This window comes from Chaetodon trifascialis, chromosome 3, assembly GCF_039877785.1.
Source record: "Chaetodon trifascialis isolate fChaTrf1 chromosome 3, fChaTrf1.hap1, whole genome shotgun sequence".
Lineage (NCBI taxonomy): Eukaryota > Metazoa > Chordata > Actinopteri > Chaetodontiformes > Chaetodontidae > Chaetodon > Chaetodon trifascialis.
In genome coordinates this window covers 29,125,637-29,140,269 of record NC_092058.1, presented here as the reverse complement: position 1 = coordinate 29,140,269, position 14,633 = coordinate 29,125,637, and the positions used below count along the sequence as shown (strand labels likewise).

The window sequence follows — 14,633 nt, the reverse complement described above, 5'->3', positions numbered from 1 at the left end:
TTTATTTTGCTTGTTTGATATTTAATGTCCTTTTTTACTGATGCCTTCTATTTTGCTATCCACTTTGCTGCTATAATACCTGAAATTTCTCCACTGTGGGACTAATAAAGGTATATCTTATCTTATCTTATCTTATCTTATCTTATCTTATCTTATCTTATCTTAGTGCATTCAAAACATATGGACTGATTTGATGCACTGTATGAATGTGTTCTGTGTGAGGGGTTATAGCTGCAGCAAGAAGTATTTCTTTTTCCACAATATTGCAATATGTAGAAACTAGTGGCTTCCTGGAGCAATAGCAAAACATTATGACATGGAAAATGGCCATTAAAGGATAGGTTCACATTTTTCTCTTCAAACAATACTAAGCATGCCTATTATTAGGGCCACGGGGCATTCACCCGAGCCCTATTGCCCCTACAGCTATGAGATCATGCAAATTATCTTGTCGTGAACCAGTTTTGGTTGAGGTGAAACATTGTTCCTGAAATGATTTAGATAATTTATTGTTAACTAAAATCTCTTCATTTAGACTTGTTTCCATGCTGAGCTGCAGTGCAGGCATAGTCTCACACACACAGGGAATTTTGTTGTACCTCTGATAAAGCCTCATATTAGCTTCACCTAAACTGGATTTTGTCCCCATAATTTCCACTGGAGCATTAGGAGAGGATCTCTTCACAGGAACAGGAGGAATGATTGCGGTGAGACAAAAATGTTGACCTATCCCGTAACAAGCTCTTAAAGGGGTACACATGGTTTACTAGTCAAAAGGGTACTAAAAGTGTGTTACATTCTGTGGCTCTGCAGGGAGCTTTCCAAAGGTCAGAATATCTCAGGGAAATGTGCTGATTTGTTTTCTTACAGTGAAGTCATATGTTGAGATTGACAGTACTCTCATGTCGTATGGTAAATACAAAGCTAGAGGCAGTAGCCGATTAGCTTAGCATAGCACAACTGGCTCTGTCCAAAGTAAACGCTAATACACAAGGAAATGAACATGGGCCAAACTCCAGTTTCCATTGCAAATGTCAAACTCCAACTTGGTTGTTCTGTTAAAGCATCCAATTTGTTTTTGGACAACTGTTCTGTTAACTGTAATCTAGACGGTATCTTCTTTCAATCTGACACTCCAGTGTCTGTACAAGAGACACCCTTTGTTCCATAGTTCTGGAATCTGACGTGCTGACTCGTGCTGGTTTCATCCTGTACATCTTTGGACCTGAAAAGCACCAACGCCATGCAGACTTACTCTTATGTCTTATGTATTGTAATGCAACGCAGTCAAGTGGGGCAACAGGCACTGATGCATTGCAATATCTGTAATAATGGAAGTGAGGAGGCTGATGTGTGTCCCACTAATAATTGCATAGTCTGACTTCGTGACATTTTTTTGGATGTAAATATGTGAACTGATGCAAAATGTGCAAAAGACATTAGAGAGAGCATCTTTTTTTTATTATATCAGACTTGCATAAAAAGGAAAAAACTTTTTTGATTTTATTACAAAACATGTTTTCATTTGATGATGTTTTTACTTTAAGTCTTTTTTGCACAAGAACAGCTTTGTAACTATAATGTGTTTTTAGAAACATAAATTCAAGAGAGGCTCATTCTTGTACACAGCAAGGATCCTCATCCCACCATTGACCTCTTCCTTCCTCTCAATCGAACCTCGTCAAGCTTTTTAATGACAGCTGATGATTTCTTGGATGATGCTGTGTAGCTCTTGAGTAGTTTCTCGAACAATGCCTCTGTGTTGGGGTGGGTACTGAGGAAGGCCTTCTCCAGCACATACAAGTCCACCCCCTTATCTTCTGGCAGAGCAGAGATGTAACTCAGGCCAAAGTCGATGAGGATCAGGTTGGACTCCCCGTTCTCCAGGCTGCATCTCAGCAGCATGTTGGAGGTGGTCAGGTCTCCATGGATGACGTCCTCATCGTGCATTTTGGCCAGGATCTGACCCACCCTCTCAGCCAGCTTTTCCAGCTCTGGTTCCTTACAGGAATTAGCCAGCTGAATGGATGCGATGTGGTCACGCACAGTCAAGGAACCCACAATTTCCTCCAAGAAAATACAGTGAGATGCGTAGTCCACAAAATACACGACTGGGGCCAGTATGCCTGAGGAGAAGAGAAGAGTCTGATTCAGAGAACGCTGTGTTGGGCTCTAAAAACACAAAAGCAACAAATTACATGTAGAAATCTAGTAATAAAGGATCCGCGAAGCATTATTTTGTATATTCCTATTGTCGACAAATCTCATGAGAAGATCAGAACCAATGTGTTGGTAAACACTGAGCGAGTGACTGAAGACAGAAACCTAAAAAAAACACATTACAAATATATAGTTCAACTTGACTCAAATTCACTGAAAATGACTCAAATTGAGGTCTGTGCCCGGGAGACTCCAGAAAACAACAACAACAACAACAACAGTAATTTGTACTCTCGACATATCTTCTTCGCATGACACCACCCGGGCTCCGTAGTTGAGCACTCCCCTCTGACTGGTCACCGTCTTGACGGGTCACAGGCTTTGGTGCAACACCAGCACAGTTCGCGGTAATTAACACTCCTGTGTTCAGGCAAGCTGTGGCTGTGTTAAGCTCCTTTACTTGAACCCTCTTCATTCAGTTACACTTGCCTGCTCTGCGGCAGCGCAGTATGGAGCGGACCTCCTGCACCGTCCTGCGGTGTGTCAGTTTTTCGTCCAGCGATGGGTGTCTGTAGCGTTTCGGGAACCTTTCTTTCACAATGGTCGGCTTTCCAAGAAACTGTGCCCGGTAGACTCGGGCTTCTGCTCCTTGTTTTAATAACTCTGCTTCACCGAGGAGCTCTGCGACTGCCATGCTCTTTCCCTGGGCCATGTTTACTTCCTGCTGCTTCTTCCTCTGCTCTGCTCTACTGCTGCTCTGCTTTCTACAGGCTGCCATCTAGCGGCAAACACACGTAAAAAGAGGGAAACGTCACTCAGACGCGTCCAAAAGAAAAGCTTTCCTAGTTAGTCCTCTCTTAACCATCCCCAAATCAACTAACACACACACGTACACACACGCACACACACACACGCACGCACACACACACACACACACACACACACACACACACACACACACACACACACACACACACACGTTTGTATAAATGAACGCTCCCTTAAGACCCTTACTTTTAGGAGACAGGATGCTTGTGTATAACTACTAATTAATTAATTAATTAATTAATTAATTAATTACTTCATATAAGCTATCTTTGATTACACCCTTGTGGATTAAGGTACTGATGTTCACCTCATAAAGTGTCTTGATGCATTTCAGGGGTCTTCATTGTGTTTGGCCAGTTTTTTCAGCAGTCTTTATTCACAGGTCAGTATTGTACAGCCAAATAGGAAACACAGCCCTGGATGTCTTCTGTGTGTTTTGTTTGTTTATTTCTTATCATTTATTGAAGAACAAAATGTATTTTGTTAGACAGTTTGAAGACTAGATCCAACTGGTAAATGAGGGCTAACTGAGTTATAACTCATATAAATACTTAGATGAATGTATCTTCTGTGTTGCACAACCAGAAGTGAAAAATAATTGATCATACATTTACAATACACTGATTCTATTGATAGATTTTTGAAAAATAATGTTAAAGTGTCGCTGTAAACTATGAAAGTTAGAAGTTCCACTTCTGTCAAGAGCCAGCTATTGCCTGAGGGCCAGACTGGCCCATGGGCCGTTGTTTGCCTACGTCCTCTGTGCACCTTCTTCCCTTTATCAGTGTTTATTTATTGTCATTTTACAACATTTCATGCTACGCATGCATAGAACATATATACAATTATGTAAACTAAAATAGAATAAAAGAAAACACAAATAAAACACATTGATATGTGAGCACACTATTTTTGTTTTTGCTAAATACCATTTTCTTCTATTTATCTGACCTGTTATCATATTTATTTGACTATCTTCAAGGCGGAACAGGAAGGAGGGGATGATGGAAAACTCCAGCTCAAGCCTGCGCTATACCCTAAAGTGTTCTTTAGCAAAGCATTGAGTGCCTTCCAGCTGCACAGGTGCTCTTCTGTAGCTGAGACCCTGACCTCTGACCTCTCACACAGAAACAAGAGAACAGAGACTGTCACCACAGAGAGTTATGCCAATAAATACTGAAGATTATTTTTATACATACTATAAAAAATTTTTTTTTAAAAAGATAGTAACACTGCTTGAACTACCTCTGGGGTTACTGTTATTATTGTTATCAGCATTAAGACTATGTAGTATTGTATTTGCAAAAACAGTTCTTATAGTGGTGGAGGAGGTTTTCTGATTTCTTACCTCGGTGGACATAGACGGATAGAATGTAAAAGTACTCTATTGCGAGTCCTACATTCAGTTATTCGTATTTTAACATTTTAATCTGAGAAGCTACCACAGCTGTTAGACGTGGTGGAGTAAAAAGTACAACATTTGACCCTTCATGCAGTGAAGTCGAGGTAAACGGTAGCAGGAAATTGACATACTCAAATGAAGTACAAGTTGTTCCTCTTCAAAATTGCACTTAAGTACTTGAGTAAATGTACACAGTAAAATTCCAACAGTACAGTGTGGTCAGTTATGAAACACAGTGACTGCTTAGTTTTTCCCTCGTGATGACCTATACATGAAAGGAGCACACAGTCAAACCAGACACTGGTCGTGGACCAGCTGCAGCTGTGTGTCCTCTCTGGGACTCCCCCTCCTTGGACGGCTGATGGTTGTCGACCTCTGGCGTCAAAACTTCGTCAAGAAGTTTCTCCTCCAGAATTTGACACCGCTGCCACGTAGAAGCCACTTCCTGAAGGGCCCGAAGTTTTCCAGGAGCATCTCTGTGGAATCGTCTCACGGTGAGTCCATGTCTCCTTCCCGGAGCTTCGCCTGTTCCCAGGCGCAGACAGCGCTTGCAGGCTCTCCACAGACTGCTGCGTGCGTCCGAACAGCAGCTGACAGTCCTGGACGGTCGACGGATAACGGGCTGTTGTTCACACCATGAGCAGTTGCACGGACCTGTAAAGACGATGGGACACAGTCTGTTTGTCTTTGTCTGCTCAGACATACGGAGCTGGTGGATTTTAACCAAGTGCATTTATCAGTAGGTCAATTTTTGTGCCATTTCATACTTGTACTGCAGAACAGTTCAGAGGGAAATATTCTGCTTTTACTGCATTTATCTGACAGCAGCAGAGTTCTTTTACAGCAGCATCAAACTAAACTTAAAAACAGCTCAGAAATATGATGCTTTGCTACATTATCCAAAAATAGAGCAGTTAGCATTAAAATGCTGCTTAGATGTTAATGCATCAGTACTACTAATTAAAAGTCCAAATTATAATACTGACGGGCTGCATTCTGCAGCGTTTCACACAGATATGACACAGCCCAGAGCACTTAGAAGAGCTCACTAAAGGCTCATATTTTGATGGACATCAGACACATATCAGGGTAAACTATATAATTAGTTGTCTCAAAAAAGCCTGAAAACAAACTGACCAAAGGAATGTCCCAGAATGTGATTCTTTTTTTTATCAGGGATGCTTCACTGTCATTGATATCAATGTAAATAATCCTCCAACAGCATGAGCATCACACATCAATAACTCATATTTAGTTGTTTTCTTTCTGTCCTCTATCTCTGGAGTCAGTCCAGTGATCAGTGGTGAGAGCATCTGGATCCACACAGTTTAAACAATGAGGTCTTGAATAATAATAAAATAAAAGGAAGACATAGAAAGCTAAGAGAGTAAAATGATCAAAGTTGACAAAACTGAAGGTCCACAGACTTTCTCGTTGTGGAGCTTTCGGCCGTATCACACAGTCTTCATCAGCTGATGTTTGCTCAGCTGTCTTGGAACTGTACCATTTAAACTTTCCATTTTTCGGAGTACTTTCATTTCTCGACCATGTTGGCTTAAACTTTGGATGAAAGAGCTGTTCACTGAACAGTTGAATAACCTGTCAGGCTCACTGAAAAGCACCGGTGGAGCTAGAGGGGTTGTTCTTGGGCTCCAGCCTTGAATTTTTCTCAAAAACCTGAAATCTTTTAGGTATTTAAAATAACTTTAATTGTGTGTAATTTCCCCTCACTCTCTGACGGAACAGGCAGATCAACGGAGCAAAGTTCTATTACTGGGGAAATGTCACCATATCTAGGTCCTGTCATTGTTATGAGGGGTTGTTATGGTATGTGTGTTGTGTTTAATTCAGTTGTCTCGGCCTGTGAGCAAGGTTGCTTATCAGCTACCTAACCAGTTCAGGGATTAACAGTTATGAACATAAGGAAATTTGTCGTGAGGAGTCAACCTCAGCTGCCAGCCACAGGAAGTAGTTAAGTATCATCAGCATCCAGTGAACTGCAGACTGATGTTTCAGGCTTGTGAACATGCAGCTGGAACACTTTGGCTGGTAGCAGTGAGATGCTAACACGACTAGACTCATACGGGTTGCTGGCTAGCTAGCCCGCCCATGGGCCGTATTGTTATTTATTTCTTCCTGTCTATTGACACAAACATACAGATGGGCACATTATCTTGGCTCCAGTTACTCTGTGGAGTCTTGTGTTTCAAATGACACCTGACTTGACCGATCACGAGGGCCTCCTTCTCCTCTTCCGTGTGAAGATCGAGCCGGTCACAATAGAGTTTGCAGATGAGTGACGCTTTGAATAGCCAGTGAAATTCTGAACATGCTGATATGCCACTTCAGTTGTTTATTCACAGCTCTAGTCACTTCAAATCAAGGATGTCAGTGCTAATAGGGATATGACACACAAAAAAAGGTACAGATACCTTCAATATGAATAGATATGGCCAAAATGTAGATTTCAGGAATATAAATATAGATATTGATGATGAATTTTAGGCATTCTGTCATCTCAAATGGCTTGAAAAACAGTGCATATTGCAACTGTAAATGGGAAAAAAAAATCTCCCCAGGGGAGCATACCCCCAGACCCCCCGAGCTTTGGGCTAAGCCTAAATGTTTACAACGTCTGGTTCTGCCTTCGCTTAAAAGCACATTTTTAGCACATGTCAAAGAGAAGACTGTCCTCTCTGCCCAGATCTGAACAGAAGCTCGTTCCAGACTCTAGACGCCATGACAGTGACGTTATGATCACGATCATTTACGGCTTTAGGAGACCTCCACAGATTTTACACATGGACTTCAGGTTGGTCTTCATGAACAATTGTGTAATGTTTTTTGTGGCTGTGCAGGGAGTTTTCAACAGTCTAACCCTGATAATGTCCTCAGTGTTACCAACTTTGTGGAATCATAGCGTTATTAGAAAAACTGAGATATTAAATACATTACACATTAAATACAATACAAGTCAATTGAAGGCTGCTGTAGTAACACAATGATCAGTTTCTCTGTTCAAGTTAAAATTGTCTGATTTCTGAACTTTGATGAGCTATGAACTAATAAGAACCATCACAGTGACTACTAACGGGAGATTCTGTGAGTTTGTCCATATGTTGTTTAGTGTTTTTTGTAAGTGTGCGAATAAGTGCAGTGAACCACAAATAGAATCAAGGACTTTCTTCTGGATTTTGCCTGTGTGCCTCACCTCTTCCACCTCTCCCAGTTCATTTCTGTAGAGTAGAGTTCTTTTGAAATGTGAGCTTTGTCACCACACTGCTGTAGCTTCCTCGTGTTGTGGGTTCAGAGGCACATACTGAGTTCCCTGCTGCTCTGTCACTATCAGGAGATGGGATATTTGGCATTAAGACTAAACAAGCTGACTGATTGCTAAGCAGGCATGTGTTTGTTGAGCCCATCTCAAGTGGACTCGCTAATGAAATCATGGCAATCAACAAGATGGTTGTCACGGTGACAGGGCTGCAACAGGCTCTTGTGGGCTCCCTTGTCTTATCTGTGAGCAGGACACAAGACTCCCAGTGGGTGTCAGACCAGGAGAGCAGCACAGCATCTGGAGCTCATGTTGTTTTGTTTATAATTCACAGAACATGTCTTCTAAGGAAATGAATCCAGACCTGATCTGCCTGACAGAAATGTGCACGTAACAAGAGAGAAGCAATGGGTAAGTTGTTTGTAGAAGACTGATTGGCCATTGTGAAGCAGTTATGTAAGGAGTGTTAGCCTGCAAAGTGTTTATATTTATTCTGATGTAAAATAAGGTAAGTAACAGTGGGACCTGTGCAGATACCCATACATCAGTGTTTTAGCTGTTGATTGCTGACATTTTGTGCAAGTCTGTTAAGATCATCAAGAGGCATTAAAAATCATAAAACTACTCAAATCAATCAATCAAATGTGCGAAGAAAAGGACATTCTGTGTCAGGTTGTACAGATGGATTGTAGCTGCAGTCAGTAAAGGAACTGTTCTAAGCTTCATTTTTGTGCATATGAATAGAAGACAGGGTAATGTCTCATCAGCGATGAGATTCAGGAGCTTCCATTTGGATTTCAGTCTGACCATTTGCATTTCTGTCAATAGACACAGCACATGAAAGACTCCCAGGGTATTATGAGGAGCAGCTGCAGAGCAGTTGCAGAGATTAATGTGTATAATTCATTTGGAGACTACAGTATGATAGATAATGTGAACTACTGTAAGAAAAAGGCTTTATTTTATTTACTTGTAAAGGATCATCCATAATATGAAACATAAATATGTGTAAAGCTGACTTACATCTATGTCTCAGTAAAGTGATTTCCCTTGTGTTGTATATGAAAACATGCCTCCATGACATCATCCAAAGCCTGTAAAATATGCTATTTAATTTTGTATTTTGTTTCTTTGAATGGATATTAATGGTGCTGCATATTTTTTTGAGTCGACCATTAGTGGTATTGCGTCTTAAGGCAGTTCTGTCCTGGCTGTCGCTCAGATGGTGTATTTGATAGTCTCATAGCAAAGTATTAATCTCAAGGTTCCGATGGAAACACCCTGAAGTTCTGACATTAGCATGCAAATGCATATTTTCACTTTTCGTTGAGATTATGTTGTTGTGTAAATGTATGAGTCTTTTGAAAAGGTAAACATCTGCATGTTTCCTTCCTCCTAGGTGGCCCCATCCTCCTGTTGGCCACTGTGGTGTCCATGCTGGGTGGTCTGGTCTTTGGTTATGAGTTGGGCATCATCTCAGGTGCTTTGCTGCAGCTCAGGGCAGAGTTCAGGCTCTCATGTGTCCAGCAGGAGGCTCTGGTCAGCTCTTTGTTGATAGGAGCTCTGCTTGCATCCATCATGGGCGGCTGCATAATCGACCATCAGGGCCGCAGGAAGTCCATCCTCCTCAGCAACGTCCTGATCCTGGCTGGCAGCGTGGTCCTGCTCATCAGCTCCTACTCTGCACTGGTGGTGGGCAGGATCATAGTGGGCTTTGCCATGTGTATATCCTCCATGTCCTGCTGCATCTTTGTGTCTGAGGTGGTTACCCCTGACCGGCGGGGCTTCCTCGTAACACTATACGAAGCTGGGATCACTGTGGGCATCCTGGGAGCTTATGCCACAAACTACATTCTGTCTGATTCTAAAAGGGGGTGGAAGTGGATGTTTGGATTGGCCATAGTACCAACTTTGATTCAGCTGGTCTCCATCTGCTTTCTTCCATACAGTACGAACAAATCTTTAAGCCAAAGGGTTTGCTTTCAAACTGAAAGAGAACTCATGAGCTCTATTGAAAACCAAGAAGCACATGACTCAGAAGGCAGCTTCAGCCAAGAAAACCAGAAAGTTCGGTACAACAGCATGTACCTTTTCCAGAGTAAAGACAACATGAGGACCCGGACTGTCATTGGTCTTGGTCTGGTGCTCTTTCAGCAGTTCACAGGACAGCCAAACGTGCTCTTCTACGCCTCCACCATCTTCCGCTCGGTGGGGTTTCAGAGCAATGCCTCGGCAGTGCTGGCATCTGTGGGCTTGGGCTTTGTCAAAGTGATCTCTACCCTGACAGCCACCATCTTTTCAGACAGGGTGGGCAGGAGGCCTCTGCTCATCAGCGGATGCTCTATTATGGCGCTGAGTCTGATAACCATCGGACTCCTCAGTGGACACTCTGTGATGAGTGCTCAGAGGCCTTGTAATTCTGAGGTCTTCAGCGTTAACAGAACAGATACCTCAGTGCCTCATTTCACTGCTGGCAATTGGTCGGTTTCTGACACGCCTTCTGATGAGAGCCAAAGTGAAGAGGTCGTACTTGATGAAGTCAGACGGACCCCAGTGGACTTTCCTCTGGCATCTTCCTCCAGTGGTCATGGCACAGTAGTGAACTGGATCATTCTCGTGTGTATGATGGCTGTTGTCAGTGCATACTCTGCTGGATTTGGACCAAGTTTGTATCTTTACTCAAAATGTTTTTTTGTTTTTTTTTAGTTTAGACAGATATAACAAGATTTATTCTGAATTGTTGTTGCTAAACATTTTGGAGCTGCTAGCATGCAAAGATGCCCCATATGGCTTTACTGTCTATTATTCAACACAGGGCTTTTCTCAGCTTTTCTGGTGGGTGGGTAGAGCTGGGAAATTAAGTGTTTTGGCCTTTTTTGTCTTTGACCAGTGACCTGGCTTCTACTGAGTGAAATATTTCCAGCTGCTGTTAGAGGAAGGGCATTCGCATTCACCAACTGCTTCAACTGGGCTGCCAACCTATTGGTCACATTCACTTTCTTAAATTTTATTGGTGAGTTCCCATCCATCCTTTTGAGTAATCACAGTAAGAAAGGTGCAAGTGTAACTAATAATATTCATGATGGCTTTGCTCCATTCACATTTCCAATAATCTACAGAGTGAGCAATAATAATACCCGATCCCTGGAAGCAGAAACATCCGCATGGAGCACGACCAAAGTCATTCTTTACACTTGTGCTTTTCATTGATGGACATCTCAAAATGTTAAAGTCCTGTTCAATTTATCTGATTACCAATGTCAATATCCAGCCTTGTGTGTTAAATGAAAAGAATTTGACAGAATTACACATCCAGCAGACACAGAGCTACTCAGCATTTATTTGTCCAATGTTAAGGATATATAAGTCCAATAATCACTGTGCTTTAGCTTAGTTATCAACTCCTGAGAAAAATATCTGGCTCTTCAGCTGCTTAATGACTTCATTATGTTCACCAGCTTCTGGCTAGCCTTGTGTGTCAGCTGTTTGATGCTGCGTAGTGTACAGCTGTTTCAGCAAAACTACCTTTCAGTCCAAAGAGAAAGCAGCGCACCATGCCACAAAACCAAAGCAACGAGCTGAAAGATGCTAAAACACTGCAGAAGGGTGAGGGGCAGTGCAGAGCTGGGTGATAACTCTCTGTGGGTTTGTCACTACATGAGAGACTCTTTATACATAATAGTCATGTGATCCATTGTTAATATAAAAATATTGCAGAGTGCAGCTTTAATGAGACCTGTCTCTAAATTACTTACAAAATTCAAAATGTAAAGGATGAAGCAGAATACAGATGAATATGTGTGTGATAGGATACAATGGGCGAACACAAGAAAAACCAAACGTAACAGAAAAAATATTAAGTCCATGTTATTTTATTTGTAAGGAAATAAAATTAGTAATTCCACTTATTCACTGTACTATTACTGTACTGTTACTGTACTGTTGTTATACTTATTTCTATCTGAACGGTTTTAAAAATGTACTCTGCTGGCCATAAAATCATCTTATCAGATAACTTTACAGAATTTGGTTCATTGATGAATTTCTTAAAACTCCCAAAGCAATGGCTATATTTCCTGGCATGTTTTCCCTCACTTAGAGTTCAGAGAGTGACCTGTGCCTTTAATCAACAGATGTGATTGGTCTGTCAGGGATGTTTCTTCTGTATGGGGTGGCTGCAGTGGCAGCAGGAATTTTCTTCTTCTTCATGATACCAGAGACCAAAGGGAAGACTCTGGAGGAGATAGACAAGGAGCTTCGCTTAAACAGGCAGGATCTCTTTTCATCTGATGAAATGCACATCATCATGTCAGATGATGCATGCTGAGGCACTGATGTGTATTTCTTTGCCCTTGCTTTGCAGGTTCTACCAGAGTAAGGAGTGCTGCAGCATCATCAGCTGGAGAAACACTTCCCCACAGTACCAGAGAGTGCACTGTCAAGTCAGCACCTCAGGGTGATAACACTGATGATAGCATTGTGACAGGCACCACTTAACATACTGCACACACACAAGAATTCACTGATAGACAACGGACATAAAAATAGTTTTCTTTTCTGTCTCTCTTAATATTGAAATAAATGTGTGGTATCTTTATGAAACATGTTAATAAAGTGTGTTTTCCATGTGATCGTGTGTGGTGTGGGTCACTCACACCAGCTGTCAAACTAACGTTCCGTTTGGCATTTGAACATTTGAACTTACACCTTCCTAATTCAACTTCGGCAGTTCCTGTAGTTTCTCAGAGCAGAAGGCTTTTGTAAATGACATTTTGGGTGCGTTCATTCACATTTTTGCTAAGAATTAATTCAGTTTACACACTTATCTGTGGATTTGTTTACCACCTGTTTGAGCCTTTGACCACTCTGATTAAAGTAAATAATCTAGAAGAAGTAAAATAATAAAGGTAAAATTGGTGACATACAGTCATGGAAAAAATGATTAGACCACCCTTGTTTTCTTCAATTTCTTGTTCATTTTAATGCCTGATACCACCAAAGGTATATTACCTGAAGAATACAATGGACATAACAAAAAATGCAGCTGATTCCATAATACTTTGTCCTATTTGACATGCTTAGGCTTAATTGTATTCCCAGGGTATATAAGAGGCCATTTCATGTCATAAGCAGCACTGCACATGCAGAGGCCTCGAGTGGTTTCCTGCTTACATTCAAGCTGTAGCACAACTCAGAAGTTGTCAGCTTTCACATAATGCCTAAAACAAAAGAATTATGTGAAGCCACAATGGCAGCCATCTTTGCACTGCTGGAAATTGGCATGAGTGAAAGACAGGTAGCCAAAAAACTGAAGATCTCCAAGACAGCCGTTCATCACACCAAGAAAAAGCAAGCTGAACATGGTGCTACCAAACTGCTAGCTGGTCGAGGCAGGAAACGTCTTTCTACCCCACGAGAGGACCGTGCACTCATCCGTTCCTGTGTCAGGAATCATTGCCAGACCTCCAGGGACCTTACAAATGAGTGGGCACTGTCGAGAAATGTGACTTGTTCAGCAAGGACAGTTTGAAACCGACTTCTTGAAGCTGGTCTGAAGTCACACAGGGCACAGAAGAAGCCCTTCATCAACGAAAGGCAGAGGAAGGCCCAGTTACTCTTTGCTAGGGATCACAAGGATTGGACTGTTGATGACTGGGCTGAGGTTCTCTTCAGTGATCAATAAATTTTGAGTTGATGCCCACTCCAGCCAGCTTACTGGTTAGGATGAAGCCTAGAGAAGCCTACAGACCAGACTGTCTTGTCCCTACAGTAAAACATGGGGGTGGATCAGTGATGATCTGGGGTTGTTTCAGTGTGGGTGGAACAGGGCGTACAGGGCTACTCTTGAAAACAGTCTTCTTCCATCAGCTGATAAACTCTCTCCTGCCTGAAATGACTGGATTTTCCAACAAGACAATGCCCCTCGCCACACGGCAAGGTCAGTTAAAGCCTGGATGGAGAACCAGAACATTGGAACCATGCCTTGGCCTGCTCAATCACCAGATCTAAATCCCACTGAAAACCTGTGGAACATCATCAAACTCAAGATGGAGAACCACAAGCCCCAAAACAAAGCAAATTTGTCATCAAAAACAATGGTTATGCAATCAAGTACTAACTCCTGTGTGCATCATGTGACTAACAGACAGAAAACATGGAATGCCTTGAAGCTGTTTTTGGCAGTACAATGTCAAAGCTATTGATGGAAGGACTTAAGTGATTTTGGTTATTATCAAGAAAACCATGGAAAATGGCGAGATATCAGCTCTTAAATTAAACTCTTATGAGCTGTTTTTGTTATCATTATATTTGTCCAAACAAATGTACCTTTAGTTGTACCAGGCATTAAAATGAACAAGAAATTGAAGAAAAAAGGGTGGTCTGTCTTTACAAAATTACAAAAACAACAATGGTCTCACAGAGCCTTGGATGTTATACAGTGCTGCTCTGTATCAGCATGGCCAGAGGGAGCTGTTGGGCTGCTGTTTCTTCCAAGCCCCCTGAAGTACTACAGAAAACTGCACAGAGCCCCATAAACAACCAGTTCTCCCTCGCAGATGTCCTCCCTTGCACTGGTGCAGTTAGTCTGTGATTGAAGACATATATTTAAGCAAACATATTGTGTTAACACAATCTCAAACCGTTTTGGGGTATCTTGAACAGCGCTCTATGAATAAAATGTATTATTTTCTTAAAATTTACAGTGTTTCATTTGTCATGTTGCAATTTTGAAGAGTGTATGTGAAAGTCATTTTTTAAGGACAGGTTCAGATATACTCAAAGCTGATCTTAATACTTCAGTGACATGTCCATATGTACACGATATGTACACCGACCACAAAGTGAACCTTTAAACACGGCCAAGTGAAACACAAAGAGATGATTTAGCACCAAAAAGACTAACATTGGATAATATACACTTCATTTGTCTAACTCTGACTGTGAAAGCCACAGAACAGCTTTTGTTGT

The 14,633-nt window shown here is 41.7% G+C and overlaps 2 protein-coding genes across 3 annotated transcripts; one reads left to right on the top strand and one right to left on the bottom strand.

Moving 5' to 3' along the window:
- Positions 1-1,461: 1,461 nt before the first annotated feature.
- On the bottom strand, positions 1,462-2,938 carry tp53rk (TP53 regulating kinase). The gene is made up of 2 exons (XM_070959311.1): positions 2,650-2,938; positions 1,462-2,126 (listed from the first exon to the last, which is right to left on the bottom strand). The coding sequence occupies exons 1-2, from the start codon at positions 2,936-2,938 to the stop codon at positions 1,639-1,641; spliced, it is 777 nt and encodes a 258-aa protein (XP_070815412.1). The 3' UTR covers positions 1,462-1,638.
- Positions 2,939-4,781: 1,843 nt separating this feature from the next.
- On the top strand, positions 4,782-12,294 carry slc2a10 (solute carrier family 2 member 10). 2 transcript variants are annotated; one of them, XM_070959162.1, is made up of 6 exons: positions 4,782-4,884; positions 7,999-8,075; positions 9,064-10,329; positions 10,555-10,677; positions 11,798-11,933; positions 12,028-12,294. In XM_070959162.1, exons 2-6 carry the CDS (start codon positions 8,072-8,074, stop codon positions 12,122-12,124), a joined length of 1,626 nt encoding a protein of 541 aa, XP_070815263.1. In that variant the 5' UTR covers positions 4,782-4,884; positions 7,999-8,071; the 3' UTR covers positions 12,125-12,294. The 2 variants fall into 2 exon arrangements, with proteins under 2 accessions (XP_070815263.1, XP_070815264.1); XM_070959163.1 differs by lacking the exon at positions 4,782-4,884 and having other exon boundaries at positions 7,932-8,075; positions 12,028-12,293.
- Positions 12,295-14,633: the final 2,339 nt, after the last annotated feature.